At 46.9% G+C, this 23,496-nt stretch overlaps 2 protein-coding genes across 3 annotated transcripts in view; both read right to left on the reverse strand.

Annotated features, from left to right (window-relative positions):
• LOC120956700 (ATP-dependent RNA helicase glh-2) overlaps positions 1-23,496 on the reverse strand; it is a 376,118-nt gene that overhangs the window by 234,218 nt on the left and 118,404 nt on the right. The window lies entirely within an intron of this gene.
• Positions 1,050-23,044, reverse strand: LOC120957673 (homeobox protein E60). Its single transcript, XM_049610669.1, has 4 exons — positions 22,888-23,044; positions 12,214-12,219; positions 2,653-2,831; positions 1,050-2,287 (listed from the first exon to the last, which is right to left on the reverse strand). Exons 1-4 carry the CDS (start codon positions 23,042-23,044, stop codon positions 1,979-1,981), a joined length of 651 nt encoding a protein of 216 aa, XP_049466626.1. The 3' UTR covers positions 1,050-1,978.

Consider the following 23,496-nt stretch of genomic DNA (forward strand, 5'->3'; position numbering starts at 1 on the left):
AAATGTTAACCAAAAATTTCAACCTCACACATTACGGCTGCTATGGCATGTTCCAAATTTCAGCAAGCCGCCGAAATTTATGCTCCAACTCCCACTACCACAACGGAATGAAAAAGGGGGAAAGAAAGATCGTTGAGTGCTCGCGTTCTTCACCAGCGCGTTGCGTTGTTGTTGATTCGTGCTTTCATTTGTATGCAACATTTGGGGGGAGTGAATGGGGGGGTGAAAAACAAAATGGATTCCGAATGGCACCCCATGCCCAAGGCGAAGGCGGACCAAAGCTGTGCCCCCAAACGTTGCTGTCCACGTCCCAATGGGGCTCGATACCATAAATTCATAACTTAATTTTGTGCCCATTTCCGTTGACGGAGAGACGAAGAGTTCGATTGTCGTTTTCGCCTACACGTTCCCGTGCTCGGGCTGTTCTTTTAATGGCAAATGGACACGAAAGCTACCTACTACTGCTAGTCCTGCAAACCTGTGTAATTGGAATTGGAATACTTTCACGTCACCAAGGAGTCTTAATCAGCATGAGCCGGCGCGTCAGCAGCTTATCGGGGAAAATCGATCCGAGACCTGGCGTCGGGACCTCCTTGCGGTGCAAACGAGACCATTGCGTGTTAAGTGACGCTTCGAAGGAGGGCTTAGAATGTTTTTTTGCAAAGAACCAAACACAGTCACCGCCACCGTCAAGTTGCCCTCTAATAAAGTAATTGCTATCGGCAGCCCAAGTTCACTGTGTTTGAATTTCTCAAATATTTCCACTCCATTCGACGTCGGTCTTTAATGAAGCAATTCCAGCAACCAATAGAATTTCACTTGATTTACCAAGCTAAATGGGAAAACAATTGATTGATTGCTTTATTGAGGAAAAACAAATGCCGCTCAATAATGCAAAGCCAGAAGGCTCGAATTTCGTAGAAAAGATGCCTTTAATCACTTACTTACCATGAACTTTCTTTCACTTGCATGTCCCAGTTTCTCATGTTCTGTTTGTTTGTTTTCGTTCTCAAACATCAACGCACGCAACCGGACCAGTTTCGAACAGCTTTTAATTGAACTATGAATATTTTATTACTTCCAAGTTACGGGTGTTTGCCTCCAAACTTGCCAAACCACACCAGCCAAGCAGCAGCAGCGCCTGTAATTTCTCGCTTTTCTCGTTTGCCTGGCACTGTACACCCAACCACGCGCTGTAATCAAACGCTTTCTTTTCGCTTCTGCGTTGCCTCGGTTCTGGAAGGAAAGGATTACTTTCAACGGATGATTGTGCTGGTGGTTGTGATGGTGGCCTACACTTTTCCACACGATAAGGTAAAAGTTCATAGAAAGAGACGAATTTCACAAACAACACAAGTTTTCGGGCCTGACTACCTGAACTTTCGTGATACCGGGACTCCTTTCCAACTAGATATGACTTAATTTTGGTTTGCGTTTTATCGCTCGGAACGCTTGTTGTGTGAGTGTTTATGTGTCTGAATAATAGGACGATTTGGTTTTAATAAGTTCATTTACAGCAGGGCTAAGCGTGTTTGTATGGTCGGGTTTAGGTTTGAGGAGAAGAAGGAGCAGCTTTTCCTTTGCGTTTCTCTTTACGAACAATAAATAATAATAAAAAAACAGAACCATACACTAGCAGCTAAAGATTATCTGTACACACATTGCCCACTGCACTGCACGGAACACAAGGGTCGAACAAATGATGTGCCTACATGCTACCTGCCATGGTACTAGTCACTACAGTAGTCAATTATTTAGTTATCACAGATATTTCGCTTCTTGCGCACGCTTGCGCTACGCTTCATATTGCCATGGTTTGTCATGCGTTCTCGTCTTCCCCTCTCTATATCTCTCTGTTATGCACCTACATCTCGCGGACCGATTACGAGTACGATTAATAAATAGTGTTTAAAGTGATGCAACGAAGGAGGGTTTTTGTCAGTCCGAACAGGGTCCGATCCCTTTTGTGGAACGGAGATTACGCATTCGCTACCGTCGCGGATGCTGCCGGGCCGGCCGATCCGGTGCGCGATTCGGCTGCCGCCGCTGCTGCCGCCTGCATCTCCTGCAGTTCCTCCTCCTCGCGGGTCAACGGGACGGTCGAGTGATTGTACAGACCCTGGGCCATCAGCTGGAGGGCGAGTGGGTTCTTCTGGCCGGACGATTTCTTGATTTTGGCGCGCTTGTTCTGGAACCAGATCTTGATCTGTGCCTCGTTCAGCCCCAGCTCCGCACTCAACTGCTGGCGACGGCGCTCGGTAAGGTACCGATTCTCGGCAAACTCGTGCTGGGTGGTGGAAGGAGAAAGAAAACAACAGGAAAAGGCAAGGTTAAACTGAAATTCCACACAATTCTGTTCCAATTATAATTATAAGTCTAATATGAACGTTTAGCACATTTTTAAGACGAGTAGCCTTAGATCACCGTTAAGTCAACCTCAGCAGAACTGGAGCGTTCGTTCTGGAGCACTTCAACCAAAAAAAAGACCACCAAATTGCTTTCCCAAACACTCCCCAGTTGCTTGCTGAAGAAGCTCCCAAAAAAGGCTGCCAACCATTTTCCACCTCACTGTTACATTTCACAGCAATTAAAGTATTTAGTGGTCGAAATAAAAAGTGAATTCTCCTCTCCTCAAAACCCCAGACCTCTTACCTTTAATCGTGCCAGCTGGGGCCCGCTGAACGCCGTCCGGGGTCGCTTGTCGTCGGCGAGGGCCGCCGCGGAGGCACTCTGTTGTGCTGGGCCGCTGCTACTCTTTTCCGCCGGGCTTTTCTTTGGTTTGCGCGTCCGTGGACCTTTAAGAAGAGGGAAAAAAGGAGGACAGGAAAGATCTCGTTAGTAGGGTGCTAGGGAGCGGCAGGGCGCTGCTGGGAGGGATCAAATAAAAGGAGGCTCGTTTGGAGCGCTCGCTGCGGCACTTCATCACGGACCGATGCGAACGAATAATCAAACGGTAGCGATGCGTAATAATTGATGTACAAATAGCGTCTCTTCCGTCTTTGGCTGGGTAACAGGGCTATTAGAACCTTTCCGTCTGTACAGAACTCCGTGTGTGTGTGTGCGTCTTGGAGAGAAAGCGAAAAGGGAAAACGGAAATTGACCCCCCCAACCCACCAAAAAAAAGAAAAGAAGTACGTCTGTCTGGCTGGCAGCTGTGGACCACCGGGATAGTTTTGGGAAGATTTTTCCCGCGCACTTTCTCAAGTGTTGCGTCAAGATGCTCGCGCGCGAGACACCGGGCACACCGGTGTGCCCTATGGCGCCCAAAAGGTGGCCACCTTCGGGGTTTTTTTGTGCTCCCCTGTCCCAGCGCTTTTCCCAAGCGCCAGCTGGGAACGGTTTTTACACCACACGCAACTCCGAACCCAAACCCAAACCATAAGGTCTTTAGCGCTGCGAGCAACACCACAATACCAACACACAAAAACTAACACTGGCACTGGAGACAGTTTGAGTGGCCAGAAGAAACTAAGCGGGTTTGCGCACAAGCGGGTTAAAAGTCGTAAAAAAAAGAAGCTGACACAGCGAAGCCAGTCACAGGGAAAACCTCGACGAAAGACGCATCCATATGAGCCTGTCGTCATGTTGTTTGCGCTCATGTTGTTATGGATCGTTTGTTGTTTGCTTTCCCTGCCAAGATGGTACACCCGGAGAGGCGGGGAGGCACTTTTTCTTCCCTTTTCCATGTCTTCCCCAACAGCTTCACCGCACAGATGGTACACACGGATTGCGCGTACACGGGAACAATAACTCGCCCATTTGTGGTATTTTTGTTTGTTTATCGTATGCCACTTGAACCCATCGCGCCACATCGTACGAATCCGAAGAACGGGGTCCACGGGAGATTCTATGCTTCACCCCAGACCCTCATCACCGTGATTTCGATCGCTGTGTTCTCGCAAAGACCTTCAAGTATCATGTCGTGCATTATTTTATGATCGCGATGATCATCATCATCATGACGATACTGGTAGTGTGTTGTGCTGCGTGACTTCGGGCATGTGTGGAAGTGTGCCAAAGGGGCTTTTTTTCCTCGGAAAGCTCTCCACCCAAAGGGGGAAGAGTTCCCAAGGATCTGAAAACTCCTACTCTTCTCGTCTTGGGCTAGACGCCACCGGCGCTGCATACGCTCCGTGCCTTACCGTGTGTCTGTTCGTTTGCCCTTCAAGAGTGATCCTCTTGCTGGTGGCTTTTTAAACATCCAGACACAGTTGAAGAGGAAAGAGAAACACTGCAGGGAAGGATGTGGAAAACTAGTTACATCAACAAAACGAACTAAACAAACAAAACACACCAACAAAGGTGTGAATGGATCAAGACTGTTGTTTAATATTGTTTCAATGAGCTTGAATCCCTATCGTTTGCATCGGATTTGAGAGAGCGCTGCCCGGATCCGGGCACTTAGTTCGATGTTCGATTGATTGAGTAAAGCCTGATCCTAACATTGTTTCGTGTCGACGGCAGCCCCACCACACAACTGACCAAGGGCATAGAAAAAAGCATCAGTTTTTTTTAAAAAAAAATGGAAAGGACAAACGCCTTGTACCGGAGAAAGCGGGCGATGCATGAAGGTGATAATTTTACAACGATCCGCAGTCTGATTGCGTTCGTCACGATGACTTTGTCGTGCGAGATCTTTGTTTCAAATGGGAGATTAGGTCGAGAAGATGGAGTGCTTCAAGATGCTTATCATTATTAAATGTTGGACACGGTTAACGGTAAATACAAGGGGAAGCAAAGGGCATGGAACAAACATTGTTGTCGTCTGTTGGCTGCTTAGCATCACGTAAGCGTCATGGGAAAATGAATGTCACACAATTCATACAAACTCTTTAACTACGAGGGAAACAATTTACGGCCTCTACGACAAATGGTGTTCGAAATGTGCACCGTTTAGCAACAGCGTGCGGTCAACTTTCGTGACAAAAACACGATCCCGCTGGACCTAAACGATACCGCATACCCCATCCTGTGGCTTTTGTCACAAAATAAATCTAAACATACTAACTTTACCCCACTACTGCAACTTCATAAATCAAACATTCAATATTTTACCCACATTTCGTTCGGGCCGCAGTAGCTGCCAGCCGGCCAGCTGGGAAAAACTGCTCCACTCCGTTTGTTATGATCCGCAATTGCGCAAAGGAAAAGTAAATAGAACCGCTCGCACGCACGCACCCATTTCCTCAACACCAGAAGTACCCGGGGGCCCTCGGTCCCGTGTGATCGACTGTGCAACGGCCCATAGAAACACAGCCAGCTATGCAGGCAGGCAGGCAGGCACGGCTGATCGACTGGACTGGCTTGCGCTCCTGGTGGGTGGTCTTGGATGGGAAATGATGCCGGCTGTCCGATCGTAAAACTCGGCCAATTAGCATTCCTTACTACCGATCGCGTTCCTTGCCACGCCGCTCCAGCTGCCTCCCCAACCAGTAGGGTTTCAGTTTACCAACCGTAATTAATTGTTTTTGAATTCATAAACGATGTTTTATTACTTCATTCAATTAAAAGCCCCGTCCTTCCGGAACGCTTCGCACAGTCGCTCCTCTACGCAAACGCTCGCGAAACGCGCTCTACCTCTAAACAAAGATGCGCCTTGAAAGAGTAGGTGTGGTACACTGCACTACCTACGCGAAGGGATCGCCGCTTCCCTTTGTGCTGGTGGGTTTGTTGCATTTTTGTGGCAACACAAGAAAAGGAATGTGATCACAACTCGCTTAGAAGGCTTCGAGCGTGCGTGTTTCCCCGCTCTATTCTGGATCATGTTCACAAACACTCGAAAAAAGGATTGAACGCTCTCGCTCGCCTGTGTTTACTTATTTATCTATCCCTCTGCCGCAGAGAGGGGCGTTTCAAGAGAGTGTTAGAAAAAATACACTTTTGCACTTCTTTCCCCCATTCTAGATCCTTTCTTTTTTGTCTATTCAATAGTCTAACACGAACTACAACAATGGCCAGAGTGGTGTGGAAAGGTTGAATAAAAATACACACCGCATAATGTTTTCATTTCCCCCTTTTTATGATCTCGATCTGTCGATGACGTGCGTTCGGAGTACTGACTGGTGGAAAAGGTTATGTTGTTTCTTTGTATTTGAGCCCCTTCGTTTTCGAAGATAGACCGATTCTTCGATTCTGTTGCTAATGTTTGCTTTTTCTTCCACTGTCCCAACGTCGAAAGGTTATTAGAAGAATGATCGGTACGAGCGCCGTGCAAACACTTCACCGCGGTGACTCATGCACACACGATCGTTGAGTGGTGCTGGGAGGTGATTGGGAAGTGGGAAGAAGAAAACAGCAGCAAAAGAAGGTGACCGCACAAGCGACACAAGAATTCAAATATGCGTCAGTACGACAAATTGGAACACATTCAATAAATATTTATCACTGTTTTTAAATCAATTTTGTTAAATTATCACTCCTTATTCATAATTTAGCTTCTTCCTCGTACGGTTTGCTTCGCTCACGAACAAATTCCTTCCTCGCAAATAAAACTCCCATCCACATTCCAGCCCATTTCTTTGGTTTGTTTTTTTTTCTCTCGGTCAACTTCCATCATTTCACACACCACAAAGCCTCTCATCTCTCATCGATTTCCATCACATCTTCTCATCCTTCATCGGTTGGGTGCAGCAGCAGCAGCAGCAGTAGAAGCAAAAAAGACACGCACAAAAAATGGTCGAAATAAAGTGCCACGACCACGAGCAAAATCAAGATACATGCCAACCAGGACAGCATCCCGACAGGCCCGATGCCAATACCGTCGTGGGTGGTCCCGGCCCCAGCAACATTAACCGGAATTTCTTTATATATCGCTTTATTGTAATTGCTCCTGACGGCTGTGGAGCGTTTTGCACGTACCGGTGAAGGGAGAAAGGATCCAAAGCGATACAGACCTCTTCTCTCCCCACGTTCCCCTCTTTGCACCAGTTCTTCCCACCGTTCGCGATCACGTTCGCAATCAGGCACAAACTTTGAGCCACATGTTGCATCCATAAGCGGGACACATAACACACCAAAAGAATCCAGCCAAGCCAAAACACTGCCGAGCTTTTGGAATTGGTCCCACATTTTTGTGTCAGCGAACCATTTAAGAATGTATGAAAATGTATGCCAGCATCCTCGCTGTGTCCACCTCCCGTCGGAAAGTGCTTCTTACGCGATCGACAGGTCTCCCCCTCCCCCCCATCGAATGGGTCGAAGACATCCATTTTGTTTGATTTTGTGGGCTCGTGATGGAAATGAGATTGCCGTCGGATTAACGCTCAAGATCCTTGAAAGAAATGATCCTCATTAGCTCGGCTCTTTACCAGGCTGCCCGGAGTGAAATGCAGTCGATTATTTATCTGGTATGAGCGAAAGCAGCGCAAAAAAACGATCCATAACTCTGAAACTGAAACTGGCTTAAGCCTTTAAACTCGGCCTTTCAAAACTCTCCGTCCCGGTGTTGGCTAATAAACGGTGATGTTGCAATTATTCCACATTTCAGGATAAACAGCGAATGAATTCGCCATTCTGTTCTCCCACCCATCCTGCAAGCTTTCTCGAGCACTGCAAAAATAATCGATAATTTATTGATTGTTTGACCTGCCGGCAGTCAGGCAGCGGAGGGCAACTCACTGTACACAAATAAAGGAAATAACGTTTATATCACGGCCCATCAGCTGAGACGGGCGCCAACAAGCCACCGTAGAGCGGGGAATGAAACCATCCACTCCCTTCCCAACAAAAATCATCCCCTGCCCGAGCGATGGAATTTTCTAATTAAAACTTAAAACAATTAATTAAATCGAAAACTGTTCAATTTCAAGCGGCCGCAACCGTTTGCAGTGCCATCCGAAGAATGTGCTGCTTGTCATTCTAGCTCAAGAAGTTGGAAAACACACTCCGAAAACGGAGCAGTTTGGTTGGGTAGGTTGCACAGAAAGCTTCACTCTGCTCAATATGTCTCAATCGATTGAAGTGTTTGACCGAACGACTAAAGCTGCCGAAAGCCAACAATAGAAGGAGCAACATCCCCAAAAACCGTCCAACTCGCCCCGGATCCAAATCATTTAACTAACATTCTTGAGCTACAGCAAAAAGACAGAACAGTATGTGAGCTTGATGTCGATAGAGCAATCGAAGCAACTTCTTCCAACCATTCCCAACACAAAACAGTTACAAATAGCACAATTTTACCAGCAAACTTTCCTGCCAAAAACCTAATGACATCTGCAACTGTCAAGCGGCACAAAATTGAAACCACAAATAGACGTGTAAAAGGGGCCAGTGTGTATCCTTCAGGAGGAAATGGCCCCATCAGGACGCTTCGAAAGTACTCTTCAAGACATGCACTCGGAGGAAGGTCTAGAAATTCGACAGCTACACAAACGCCATGCTCCTGAAGACGTTCAAAATGGGCCTTCACTGGATTGGCATGCTGCCGTGGGTGAGAAATTAGCTACACTTTTACGACGCCCCAACCCAATCCATGCCGTGCCACAAGAGCGCCCCTAAAAACACTGGGACAACTTTTCGACTCCTTTGTGCAGAGCTGTGAAGAGCTGGAGAGTTATTTTAAGCAGCATTTCCTTTTCCCCCTGACCCCATCAAAAGTGACCCAAAAGAGGGAAGCAATGAAGTTTCAACCAACCTGGCAACCCGCTTGGAGAAGCTCCGGACGGTTTGCTTCCAGTGGCAATTGAAAGTAATGATACTCGTTCGACGTTTTGGGGACGACCGTAGACGAGCTGCTGATTCATGTACCGGTGAGTTATTTGGCTAAAATTTAAATGCTTAATTGCTTTGTGAGCCCCCGACAAACGAACCCAGCGTACCGTACCGCACCCTGTACTGCATTCCTGCACCATCTCTCTCTCCCACCCCTGGAGCTGGACCGGAGAAGTAATGAGCAACATAAATCTTTCCACCGTAAAATCTAACAACCTCGTAAATGGATGGTTTGTTAGGGATGTTTTGGATGCGGGTTACTTTTGGGTAACGAACTCCCGGTACCGACTCAATTCCGAGCTTCTTGTACTGCCGTGGGAGGCCTCCCCGTCGACCAACCGTCGTTCGGAAGCGTGCGGAGCGAGCGAATAGCAAAAGTTTCAAATTTAGCTCCAACAATTTTCTCAAGAGTCACTCCAGACCGCACAAGCCCCTTCAAAACTTTCCTTCCCTGAGCGGGGTTGTGCTGCCGTGAAGATGTGGTAGATGTGGTAATGGGTTCCGCCATCGCAATCGCGTCGAGTAAGGTGATTGGGATCAGGGCACCGTAGGAAGAGGGCCCTTCGGATCGGGGCATAAATAATCATCGGCTGTACAGGAAAGAAACGAGGGGTTCCGGACAACCACTCCATAAGGTTGCTTTTGTTTTAAACCTCACCTTTACAGCAAAACACCGATTTTACCCGAAAAGTGGGCAGGTGGGAGGCTTTTCCTTTTTAGAAAGAACACACGCGTCACACCTACACACGCGATGATTGCGCTGAACGCTGTTTCGGAACTGACAAGGTTGAGTCTGCGGGCGGGAAAACAACCAACGCGATGGATGGATAAAACAACACGGCTCACGCAACAGAGATGTCAAACAAATCACACGAATTAAGCCATTTTATATGCACAACAACAACACACACACACTCACAATGGCGGCTGATCGGACCACCAGCCGTGGCAGAGGTGTTGAATTTGATTTAATTAGCGATCGAGCTACACCGCCGATCACGGCGAAGGGAATAGGCAAAACTCGTGTCACAATTTGTGCTAGGAGCTTCCCCTTCATCGTTCCCAATCTTTTCCCAGTGAGTGTTGCAGCAGCAAATCAACATTCCACTCCCGTGTTTAAATATGTCAAAATCTCAAATGCACTCCCAGTGCACGCCGTGTGTGACATGCCATTCTTCATTTCCTCTCCCAAAAAATAAAATCCTTCACACAAACACAGAGCGCTGTCGTGCCGTCTAATCTTTTCAACCGGTACGGGAATGTTTCACCATCATTCATGTGCATGTTTTTCCCGAGCTCTGTGTGTGTGTTGAGATGGCAAAAATTTCGCAAATCATTCATACGGCTGCTCGAAATTCGTACGAGTCGAGAGGCGCACCTTCGGCAAGGGAAAGGCCATCCGTGACGTACGAGCACGGCACACAAAAACCCAACCCAAAACTGGGTGAATCTAGCTTCTAGCTTTAATTAACATTTCAGCCAACGGCTAAATTGAGCATAACAATTAGCTCTCTAGCGTTTTTCTTTCTTCTCTATTTTTCGTCCCTTGTGTCCACAAAAAACTCGTTGGTCAATTGCGTGACGATCGCCAAACGTAACACGATGACACTTGTACCGCAGAATTATGAAGCGTTGTAAAATGCACACACCCACTGTAAGGTATTCTCTCTCTCTCCCTCTGTGTGAGAGGAATGTTTTGCAAACTCTTCATACCCATTACAGTGAAAACCGGGGTTTTGCAAAAATGCGAAATTAAGAGCACCGGTGAAAATGGATTAATTACATCGTCTTGGCAGCTCGACAACGATCGTGCTCTGTGGCTACCGGGAAAAAGGGGCAAGAGTCTCGTCCCTACTCCCAATCGTGACACGAACCCGTGATGCTGACGTACTGCGACACATTCACCAGTAATTAAGCAAATGCGTACTGCTAACGCCAAACTGTTGGTTCGTGAAAAGCTCCCTGCCAAGGATCGGACCAATGCACTAATTGCACCGGATCGACTGAGAGGGGCAAAGGGGCCAACGACGGGGAAGCATCCCGTCCCAAGGGAAACGTGCTGTGGCGGTTAAAAAATGGTGTTTCATCAACACGCACCCAGCGCGAGCACGACCAAACAGGAACCAAATATTATGGTGTGCTGCTCCCGGTGCAGTGCCACGCTGTGTGTGGTCCAACCGTTTTGCGTCCCGAGAGCCCGCTGCAGCAGCAGCAGCCGTGTGTGTACGCGGACGGACGATGACGAAACGGATAAAAATTAATTGCGAAAGGAAGCGGCAATTATTGACGTTGACATTTTCTCTTCATCTCCTCGGTTCAAGTGGAGCAGGCTGGTGCAGCGTGGCTGGTGGTGAAAAGTCACTGTCACTGTCACTGAAACGGATCGTTCACCGTGCGCTGATGCTGATTGCACATGGGATGCACATACACACACGCACGCACACTGCACGCCGTCTGGAGGTGAGCAATCGACTGTGAAATTATCGCACCCGGGTCGAGCCCCGAAGGTTAAAAGGTTTATTTCGACGTGTTGCTGCTGCTCCTGCTGCTCTGGTTTTGTTACGGCGTGACAACAACAAAAAACAATATTCAAAATGTCAAAAATCAACCCAAAACCGTTTTGTTGTTGATCTGATGCACTTAAACACCGTTAAGCTTACAACATGAGCTTCCCTTGAGGTCAGTTGCAATAAGAACATCCAAAACAGGTTTCTCCCATGTGACGCACCCGTGACGATCGTGATCACGTAATTACGGGCGGCAAACGGGAATCGATCGTTTGGTGCAAAAGGAATAAATGGGGGGGAAACAACCAACAGCAAAAAATCGTTCCTCTCGCCCAGACAGAGAGGTGACAAAAAATTTACACTCTGGCCGACCGCACCGGATTGGTAACTCGATACGTTGACAATTTTGTGATGTATGACATGAAAGTGATATTTTATTTTTGCACATTAAGGTTGCCCCTCTTCCTGCCGCACGATTGGCGATCGAACCGGCGATCGTGTCCGTCAATAAATGTGTTAATGTACTAATTAAATTGGATTTTGTCGCCCGGTGCTCGCCCAGAACGGAGAACGGTTGCGGAGGAAGCAAATGAGCTGCGGGGGAACACCACAAGGATCAATCGTACGAATGCGACTGCCTTTATCGGAAGTGACAACGGGATCACACGTTTCTGATCCCGTCGTCGGATCGGGTGGCCTTGCGCCCGAAACCACAAGCGAAGCGAATGGGAGGAGACGAGGGGCTTCGCGATCGTTGTGCTGATCCGGTAGGTAATCGATCTGTGCCTGGGTGTGTTTGTGAGCGGATTTATGGCCATACAGACTGCCACTCGCTAATGCCATTTGACAGCTTCTCCACAGGTGATGGCTTGATTCTGCAATCAACACCGATTCGGGGACATGTTGGGAACAGAAGGAAGGAAGTTCTATACTTACGGATAGACGATACTATTGAGAATGGGTTGAAGATGTCTTGCTTTGCTCATCGAGTACTTACTTCTTCCTGTAAGAGAAATAGAGAAAAATAAGTTATTATTATACATGTTCTAGACAAAACTCTTTAAAAATGCGTTGTATGCAATCTCCTCGGATTTAAAGTCCTTAAACGTTTCTTCTCTCCTTCTCCTGCGTACCAACACAAACCAAACATTATCTTTCTGCATGCCTCCCTCCAAAACCTTCGCACCCCAAGAAGTCATCAAATCCCGCACTCTATTGAGCGGAAAGATATTACCCCGTCCCAAAGATGCCGCCGTGCCCTTTTACACCCCATTCACCACAAATTGCTTGCCCATTTTAAATGGAGCTCTCGGGCGGAATCGTTCGACTCGATGAGCGTTCTTGAAAGTTTTCACCCGAAAATCCACTCCAAAGCATCCGAGACGAGACGGTGTGACCTTCAGACCGGGAAGCAGAGCGAACGTCCGTATGCTCGGTGTAATAAAGCAATAATAATCCTCAAATTAATCCAATAAAAATCATTCTCCTAGCAACCGAAACGGCAGCCCGATTTCTGAAATTGCCATTCTTCTGCGGGGACACGACACTGCTTCTTCGGAACCGGGGAAAAACCTGTTAGCAGCAGTAGCAACAAATACCGTTTTGCAGGCAGGAAACCCATCAACTTCGCGCTGCCGAGGGTGCACCACAGCCACAACTGCGAGGGAACAAATATCTTTCTTGTAGAACACGTGTTCCCAGTCCCTGGCGTTTATGTAGGGGTTTGGGATAAACAAACAGATCCAGAGGATTTAAAGTGTCATCAGGACACTTCCTCCGCGGTAACCGAGAAGAAAGGAGTTTGTTGCGGGTGTGTGTGTGTGTTTTAATCTTTATTGAATTACACGGGTATAAAGTGTCAACAGTCGGCTTGCTGGGACGGGGCTGATAGTACACACTTGTTTCCTAGGGGTTTATCAAGCTATTCACACCCTGCAGTACAGAGGATGGCACTCGGAAGATAGGTTAGGGTTATGATTTTTTGCCCTCGCAACAGTCCTCAGACACAATCCACTGCATGATAAGCCAGCGAGCATCCTTGAGGAAAAAGGGGTTGCCTAAGCTAATAAATCAACATTCGATTCGCTCTTCAGCAGAGGCAGCAGCTTGCCAGTGGCAGTTTATTGGAAAAGCTAGAAAGGCCCATTCCCGGTGACGTCTGTGTACAAATTCTTTATTTGGTGCGCTTTTTTTTTCTTTCTTTAAAGTGTCAATCCATCTTTAAATCTCGCACAAAACTGGAAGAAGGGCGGCCATGTCTGCAGGCAGTGAGATAGAACCGCACGGAGAAAGAAAATAAAACACCACTCCACTTTCACTGGTGCTCTTTTGGAGGATACAATTCACTCGGGCCAAAAAGCGTACGTACGCCCTTTATTGGTTGGAAAAATCAATGATCTTGAAGCAAAGCGCAAAGCGGGCAATAAATCTTCGTCTCCATCTTTCGCCACTGACAGGTTGTACGTACGAATCAGTGTGCGCGCTTTTTTTCTTGCTTCTTCTCTGCCATTCCTGCTCCCCGAGTCCCCTCAGAGACTGATTGGTATTGTCTTGTGCGGTGAAGAATTTTATCAGCCCGTCCAGTGTGTCTGTCCTGTGTGCCTGTGTGTGTGTGTGTTGTGAGTGGAATATCGATTGTTTTCTGGGCCCGAAAGAAAAATCAACTCCATACCAAAAATGAAGCACGCTCGATAATACGCTCCGACCCAAAGCACGGCCACGCCGGTTCGATCGCGTTTGCCGTGTTTGGGATGGGATGAAAAATAAAATGGCGACAATCCGTAGGTGTTGATTTATTGCTTATTGATTTTACACGGGTAACAACGTCGTCAACGCCCCATCTTACAACACTATCAAGGCGGCTGGAGAGGAAAAAAGGCTCCGGTGATGGAGACTCTTGGAAGGCTGGCTTCGCATTTTATAGTGTATTAAGTCAAGCAATCAATTGAGCAATGTTTTGGGAGCTTTGCATAAATTATGTAAAAATAATGGAGTTTTGTAGTAGGAATCCAATTTTTGTACAATGCTATTTTTTCCTAACAAATGAAGCTTGTCATCTTAAAAATCAATAAACTTGATTTAGATAAAAAGACAAGAAATTCCTCCACTCTGTTGCGTTTGATTCCATTTTATGGAGTCTTCTCTCTACAAGAGCTTGTTGTTGTTGTGCCTTTAAGACCACAAATCGATAATCGTCACGCAATTTCAACCAGCTCCGCCAACCATCATCATCATCATCATATCGTTTTGGCAGCATGTCACCGTTTGACAACCAATTGATATATTTACTGCCGATTTGGTCGTAAAAAAGGGTAGTTGGTTCACCCAAAGAAAAGCGGCGTTTCCCGTTCCAAGTCAACCATTCATTCTCTACCGGGGCTGATCCATTATGCACAAACTCAGATGGAGGGGTTGGGGAACGCACATACCGTAGGGGGTCAACATAAACAATCATAACGATCGGTGGCGGTACGGAACGTGACGACGGTGAATTCCTTACGAGACAGGTGGAATGTCTTTATGAGCAGCCTACTGGCTGCTTCCTTCAGTTTGGCTCTCTGGTAGGAACAACGAGGACAAAAACAACCACCCATTTGGGACCTCCTCCTCTGCTACGTACTGCTGGGGCCTTCCTAAAAGGTGAGCGAAAACCGCCCGGTCGGAGTAGAAAAAAAGGTAAATAAATAAAGCACAACAGCAACACAACAACGAAGTGGAGTTTATGGGCCCAGGAAACGACCGATTTTTCGTATCGATTTATTCGAAGCATAAATCTGCGTTGGTGGATCGTAAATAGTATGAATTATGAGTGGCCCGCGCCGGGGCTGTACGATAGCGACCAGCGTGAAGCATGAACGATCGATAGAAAACCGTGCCGAATCGAAACACTCTACCTCACCCGATCCCACTTCGAACGACCATTAAAGGTCGTTGCGAGGGCGGCTTTAAGAAGGCCTTTTTCAACCTCGGACGCCTGAGTGCAGAAACACTGGTCCAATAATCCAACACCTTTAAAACATGAGACGATTGTTCGTTTTGGAAGGAAGAGTGGCATAGTATTACAGCAAAGAGGTGTGCAAAACAAACAAATCATTCACTTATTTTGCTATTTTTCAAATCACAATATTCTTCCAATTTAGAGGATTAATTAGCAAAGTCGCAACATGCACTCCAACGCACCTGCTAAGTGAGGTAGTAAAGCCGCTCTGTGTGTCTGTCGGATACTCTGCACATTGTTTGCAGCAGGATTGATTTGTGCGAATTACACATTTCGCTCCGGACTCGCGCCCACACACTCAAACATCTGTTTGCCACAAAATGTCAACCGTGCCAAGGGAAACGATGATCATACATGCGCAAATGATCAAAAACACACACTCACATCCACCCTGTCCGATCGCAGGTCCTGACAAATGCCAGTAGGCGGCGCAATAAATATCATACTGACAGTTTAATGGCTTTATTTTTGGTCGATTTGTTATTATTTATAGTGGCACAACGGTTCGCCACGGGTGTGAGTGTGTTTTTTGTGTGCTTATTGTCTGCTGCCTGACCGCCTTCAAGCATTCCTCCTTGGTAAAACATATTACCCCAGCCAAGGCTCCAAATGGTCCACAGCACATACGTGGGAGATAAAGGTAGCGAACGAGAGCAAGTTGGTGGCTTTAGTCCGACTTAAAGGTAACGTTGCTGTGTGTGATCAGGTTTACTTTCGGACAGGAAAAAAGGATTTAAACGCCATTCCACCCGGGAAGTGGATTTGCTTATAAATCACGGATTAAATGTATCAAATATCGGCCGCGTGCGTAGTAAGAAGCGAATTTATGTCACCCGCTGAGTAGCGTTGTCGAAACGGAAACACATTTAAGCACTGTCGTCATCGTGCAAACGTCTTCATAGCGTGTAGATTGTGTAAATTGTGAATAATTTGAAGCCGGTATTCAATTTAAATTATTGAAACATGACATTAATATTACATTCCAATAGGACAACCATGGTTCCTCTTGCGTCAATCAAACGAATTGAAAGCATCGAATAGCTCAGGATTAATTAATGCCCAGTACATGTCAACTCATATCAACATCAATCAACGCAAACAGTCCGAGGGACTCATTCGCAAAACAATACCGGCATTCCATTCAACAAAACACAAACGTTTAACATCATACTCACTCCTATTAACGGGCCAGTTTCTTCACACCAGTATCACGCGGTAGTGTGCCAAAAATATCCCAACATTGGCACCAATTTTCCTAACCTAACCGTTCCGACATCCAATCTCAAGAAGTGCGGCTAATAATAAAGCAAATCCTTCCCAAAACCCACCGGCCTTACCCAGGAAGTAAACACGGTGCGAAAATCACTACCGACATACATCGTTTTTTACAAGAAAAGGGAAACCCCCACGGCCGCAGCATAACAACATCGTCAAAATCTTAATTAGACATAGTTTAGTAACTAATTATTTGTATTTTAAGCAGCTCAACATGCGCCCCTTTCCCTTTGCACCCTCCTTTTTGCAAGCCGAAATGATCTTGTTCTTCCGTGCTGAGAATGTCACTACAAGCTCTAAGTGGGCGCTCTCGCTCCCTCTCTGCCTATCTTTGCCCATCCGTCCGAAAAGCGCCAATGGAGTTTATCCCTACGAGAAGCGCAAAAAAAGCACACAAAACATCTACGCGCAAACACTCAACCCAAACAGGTAGTGAAGAGGTTGGGATAAAATGTAATTTCAAACTGAATCTGTCATGTTTTTCCGCTGCCCGTGTTCGCTGCCACGCTTTGCCTCCAACATCCCAAGCTAGTGGCCATGCCAGCTTAGACGCCACACTATTGCAGATTTGAACATTTAATCCTTGTTCGCCTTGTGGTCCATCCTGCCTCCGGGGCGAAAAACGGCAACATCGAGCCGAATGTTCTTCCACCTTCCTCCACGGTACCGTGGTGCGCGAAACGAATGCTGGCAGCCTCGCCCAAACTTCCTCCGGTCCTTTTCCCCCCTGAATTCAATCGCCACCGGTTTTCATTTCAAACGTCACATCTTAACAAACTGTCATGAAGTTAAATTTAATTAAATCCTTCATGTCGCTGTGTCTGTTCTGCTGCTTCCCGTCCCGCTCTGTGCCATCGCCACGCTTTGCCAGGGAAAATGCCAACATTTTCGATTCGTTCCGTGGAAATTCGTTCCAAACTGTAGCGAAAACAGCGACGATCCGGAAGTGGGCGAGGCGGGTTTCGTGCTAAATGTTGGATGCATTTTTAGAGACAGTTCCGAGTGAATGGGATATTATCACATTTTACACCAAACAACCATCCGTCAGTGGAAGGCGTGAATGAATTCTAAGCTTCTTGGTGAGTGTATTTTGCGTGTAGTAACATCCTACGCCCCCTAAAATGGCTCGAGAGTTCTAAATTTACAGCGAAAGTCACCAATCATTCTACCAGTTTCATCAACGTCAGCACTACTGGACAAGCTAGCTTAGCAGTGGATACAAGGTGGGAAACAATTACTGCCCCAAAAGCTACACCCCGAAACAAGAGGGTGTGTAATTTAATTGTGTATTTATTTATTATTCCAACCACACAAAGAACGATGTTTCCAACACAAAACGATGTGGCGCATGGAATAGATCTACTGCGGTTTTGTGCGGAGGCAAGAGAAGAGTTCGTTTAATTATGATAACAGTCTCAAAATAGCAATACAGCAGCACACTCAACGCTTTCTTTTATCGAGTGGGTTAAATCACAACTCTAATGATCCTTTGTCCGCACCATACGGACGCCCTCGGACAGACCAATAGCGTTTAATTGAATAATCCACTCACACTTTTAGCTAAATTGCTTTACGACCGAATGGTGGTAGGATCTGCTGCCGATGATAAGGCTAATCGTGTCCAATCCAGCCCAGCAGTCCTGTGCCCTTCGTGTGAAATTGCCTCCAAAAGGGATGCGCTGCTGTCCGCTCCCCCTTTGGCTCGTTGCCGTTGATGGAGGGGGGAAAAAGCGGTCATATAATACCGAATTCATGAACTTCTCGTGCCAAAAGTGAATCGATCCGTTTTCCGTTGAGCGGCACTCCTTCGACCCATCGCCGTTTTGCCCGTACCGATTCCATTTAATGGACGATTGCTTCCGATAGCTTCTTCAGCATTCAGTTCCACCAACGGACCCTTTACCCATCCCATCGATTGAGTTTATCTTGCACAACATAATGCTTTTCACACTCACGAGCGCGCGCGCCACAAAAGCGCAACGAGCGAAAACGAGATGCACTGAAAAGTTTTCCATGTGCTCTGTCTCTTTTCGACCCCTCTTTTTTACAGCACAAGCATTCCAACTTGAACGGTGGCAGAAGAAAAGCATGAAATCGTTTCGACACTCTACCCGCTACCCCTCCCAACGCCGCACGGTGCGTGGTAAACGGCAATGATTTTCAATTTTCCTCTCTCGCTCTCTCGCTCTCCTCTCCATAGCAACGGGAATGCCCTCACTTTCCCCCGGCAACGCTAGGAAGAGAAGGGCGACTTGGACCAACTTGGAAAAATTAGGGCTGTTGTTACCCTCATCCTTCGACTGGTTTATCCAACGCCCAACAACAGTATCCCTTGATCCCATCGGGGGTAATCATCTGGTTGGTGTGTCAGCAGTCACTTCACACCCTCACGCCGAGGCCCGAAGTGTTTTACTTTTATTAAATTTTTACGCACTTCCCCCTTCCGCCACGCCAAAAAGGACGACCGGATCCATGGTAGGTTCATGGTGATGTTTGTTTTTCTCCTATTTTGCTTTCGGTGGCAGAAAATTAACACCAACTCCTACCCACACTCGCACTCTCACTTTCTGTTTATCGATAATTGAGAGCTAAATCTGAAGAGCAGTATCGGTTGAAGTGGCCACACGCTTCTCACAAGGCGCATTTTTATGAGGCGAACCGAGCTGCTGTGAAGGGATACAGATAGGAAGCATATGCTTACGTGGTTAGTTTGAGGTTATCGGTAATGGTGCCAATTTTCGGACCGAAACCCCTGGGCGGTCTGAGATTTTGGCCTGCGTTCGGATAAGGCTGACGTTGATTGAATTGGTTTTTCCCTCGAACGTTCATGAGCCACAATTAGCTAAAGCGTTTAGGTGTTGTTGCGTCATGTTGGGTCTCTTCCTAATGCATGCCATAAACTGCGCCCGAGCTTTGATCGACCATTCCGATTCAACGCTCGTAGTGTTTATGATTCATTGCTCAGATTCATAAACACTTAAAGTGCCGTGGCACTCCTCGCTAGAAATCCTCTTCACCGGGAGGGGACCGACGATTTAAAAGCTATAATTTTATGACCATTTTATGCAACGCTGTATCCTGCTGCATGGGTTTTAGTACAGACAGACGAGCAGGGTAATAAAAGCTGCACAGCACTGCGACACAGGAACGACGAGCATTAATGTTTTACAGCTCATACAGCGCTATTACTTTTCAACCCAATGATGTGTGCATGTTTGGTTACAGAATGTACAGAATCACTGTTTTATGACTGCCTTGTACGACGATGTGTCGTGTTGCTGGAATGTCGTGTCGTTGCGAGATAATTGTGAACATTTGTAAGTGATTAGATTAATGAAAATGATTGACTTATGGTTCATAAAACAGCATCGAGCTTCAACATTTAATTCTAATTAGCGCTACGTTTTGAAATTTGTATCTAATTCCATTTTCTTGAAATCGACACATCCATCCTACGATTGAGACATTAAACAGCTTCAAAATAACCATCCCCAATTCAACCCTTGCTCCGCCGCCCCGGCAGGCTGCATAATTGAGCGGTAACCTTGAATTAGCATTGAATTAACCCTTCGAGCGCAAAGAAATCCATTCATCATTGTAAATATGCTAACAAAATCCATTCAAACGGCCAGCCAAACACCTCCCAAACGATCCATTGTGTGGCGGCCGTTCTCGATGACGTGCGCGTCTGATGTTTCAGCGAATCACCAAACAACCCGCGCGTGTGTGTGTGTGTGTGGCGACGAAAGGAGCGATAAATAAAAACTTCCCGTGCGTTTGGCAATCTTTTTTTTGCTTCTCCTGCTGGCGTTTCCTTAAGCTATTCCATTTCCGCACACCTTCAATCAATTTTCTTTGCCCAGACGACAGTTTCGTACGAAGCTGTGTGTGTTTTTGTCTCTTTTCGGGCTACGGTTTAATCCACCTACCATGACGCTTGTTCATCAATCATCTAATGGAAGATTCATGAATTAGCACAAACCACGCACACTCGCACATGCATTTGCGCACACAATGGAGGTCACTGAACTTGATCGCACATGCACATGCGGCGAGTGCATCATACCGAGCAGGATGACATTTCAGTTCGCTGTCAATATGCCGCTGTCCAAAAAAAAAACGCTCCCGTCCCGGTATCCATTACACAAAAGAGCGCCAAGAATGTTTGGATGCTGTTCGTTCGTCTTCCCGGAACAGCACACCCAGCGTGGCCGTCTCCCTGCGTTCGAACTAATTAAGACATTAAAGTTTGGCTCCGTACATCAATCAAAAGCGTGTACAGGGGGGGGGGGAAAAACAAGCGACCAAACACAACGGCCACGGTACGGAACGAAGCGAAACGAACGAAGCCGCCGATGAATTCGGTAACCCAACGGGCACCACAACATGTACACCCCGATTCTTTAAAACGTGCGTTCCACCGTTCAACCGATCCGCCGGGAAAAGAGAAACGATTGACGCCGGTTTCATCACAATGTGTACATGTATATGCTGCCAACCCCAAATGCCCGAATGAAGACGATTTTTGAGTAAACGATTCCACCGAAGAAACAGCTTCCATCAGACAGCAGCAAAAAACAAGACGCCCAAAAACCCATTGATCAAGAGTCAAATCTCATCATCGACCGTATTCTTTGCATTGTCTCCCTTTGATTCGCCCCTCGCATCGCACCGTTTGCCAACGTGCAGCGGCAACACTGCAAAACGGACAAAACGCATCATCGCTTATCGAACGATGCAGAAGGCCCCTCGGGTCGCACAACTCCACACAATCGCGATTCAAATCGAGCTGTCCATCCGATCGATGGTCCGTCAGGGCGTTCGATATTTATTTACCCTCTGCGTATGTGTGTAAGTGTGTGTATGTGCGCTTGGGCATGCCCAACCGATCGTCCAGATGATCGTCGGCTCAGTTACGATCGATGGCTTAATTGATTTATTTTACAAACAGTTACACCACCTCTGCCCTCTTTCGCGCTGCTCGGCTTCAACCGGTGTGTAGGCATGAATGACGCTTCGAAGGCCATGCCTTGTGTGTGTGTGGCTGTGGGCCAGCGAGCACAGACGATGGGCGAATCCGTTTGACGGATGCATACCTCCCAAGACGATGTGGTTCGCTTGCCGGTGGACACATGGTGCGAATGGCAGCAAAGGGAAAATGCAAAGCTGCTGAGGGATAAACGTTGCAGAATTCACTACATTTGTTACAACACTTTGGAATGAGATCTTTAACATAAGACATCAATTAAGGAGAAAGCAGGTGGAGTTTATAGACATCATTCTAAATCTCAACCAAAGATAAACCATAAAAACATATCAAAAGATTAAAAAATGCTAAACAAACACATTCCCCAAAACACATGACACAACGGTTGATGGGCTTGTACTAATCAAAATGCTGCGAGCAAGCAAAAAAGAAACAAAACTTCCAATGTGGCCCAAAAACCAACAACCAAATCGTTCCCCGGTGGGTTGAAAACGGCAGGCAAAGAAACTGAACAGCCCCAAGGCTTTGCTTGATTTTTTCGGATCAAACTGTAATATCTTCATTTTGGGGCCGCATTCGGTGACCACATGCGAGGAGGACCCGCTGGAACGCACGATCGCGAGCTCGATCTACCGCAAACACAACACCGTGCCGTGCCTTGCCAGCGGCAGTAGCGATGCTCCACATATGTTATCATAGAAGGCCGTAACATACGAGCACGAGATTAAAGCCGGACGATAGAAGGCGAACTGTGTGTGTGTTTGTTTGTGTGTGATCCTTCCGCAACAAACAGTCGCTCTCGCAGGGTACAGGTGATGACAAATTTTGGTGACGAGGCACATTTGCCAAAAAGTTATGTCCTTCTTTGAGGCAAAAAAGGATGCAAATCAATACTGAGTTTCACTTTTTTCAAACAAAATATGACCAGAGAAATTAATATATTAAATCTCAACATGAAATCACTATTTTGTGACGCATTGTACGAGGCTGGATGCAGCAGAAGCATGCCAAAACAAACCCAAACTTTTGGCTCCTTCGTCCCTTACCAAGTCTCTCGACAATCTTTCTCCAAATTTTCGCTCCAATTCATCCAACCCAAGAAGAGGAGTGGCTTTCCATTCTGCATCGCTCTGTCATCTCTCATCCGCCCCGCTCGATGCACGCGGCCCCATGTGCTCCACGCCCGAACCTTCCTTCCGAGCAGGGACCTCACACATAATCCAACACGGGGGGCCCAATTAAGCATGTTCACGGCATTCATTCCGCTCGTAATGCTATAATGTTCAGCTCTAATGTGAACCGTACACCATTTATGTGATTTATGTATGACGGCGAGTTCAACATTCGCGCGCACTTTTTCGCTGCCGGTTCTCGTCGTCCTCCTGGGGGTGGGGGGCTCCACTCCTTCGTACCACCCGACCCGTACCCGGCTTTATTTAATTCCTTCACTTCGCTTTTGCCCATATTCGACGCAATCTTACTATTCGGCTCATTATGCAGTGCGGCGCGCACCCAATCGGTGTGGGATGTGGATGCGAGCGGATTTTTGGCGTGCTTTTTTGCGTTCATTTATTTGCATATACGCATCATCGTCGTCGCCCTTGTCATCGGTTGCGCATGACTGATAGCCGGTCGCTCGGAACGCATCAAGCAAGGGAGGGGAGAGCTGGATACTGTGCGTTGCATTGTGACTTCGTGTGACGGATTTTGTTACCAAAGCCAGTGCCAGGCTTGATTCTGGGAAGGGATACAGCTAAATTATCTCGCAGTAGTGCATCAAAGTGACAACGTCACGGTCTTTCATGTACCGAGCGCTCTAAGAGATCTTCTGACCTTAAAAGACAGCAGCCGGGAACATATCACTCAATAGATCCGTCTAAAATCCATTCCAACACAAAAAAAACCGTCCTCTTCATCAGCTTCTTTTTTCTTAATCCAACGCAACAGTACGAATGCCCTTCGTGCTAAAAGTTGTGATCCTCCTGAATCAACACAGACGATCAACAAATCTCTAGATCTTC

Source organism: Anopheles coluzzii, chromosome 3 (assembly GCF_943734685.1).
Source record: "Anopheles coluzzii chromosome 3, AcolN3, whole genome shotgun sequence".
NCBI classification, from domain to species: Eukaryota; Metazoa; Arthropoda; class Insecta; order Diptera; family Culicidae; genus Anopheles; species Anopheles coluzzii.

What these genes read in the sequence shown, in the direction of transcription:
- LOC120957673 (XM_049610669.1), bottom strand. Translation starts at nt 23,044, where the DNA reads ATGAACGCAAAAAAGCACGCCAAAAATCCGCTCGCATCCACATCCCAC. An exon ending in CCCAGCTGGCACGATTAAAG is followed by an intron (nt 2,288 to 2,652) that starts GTAAGAGGTCTG and finishes TCCACCACCCAG; the next exon opens with CACGAGTTTGCCGAGAATCG.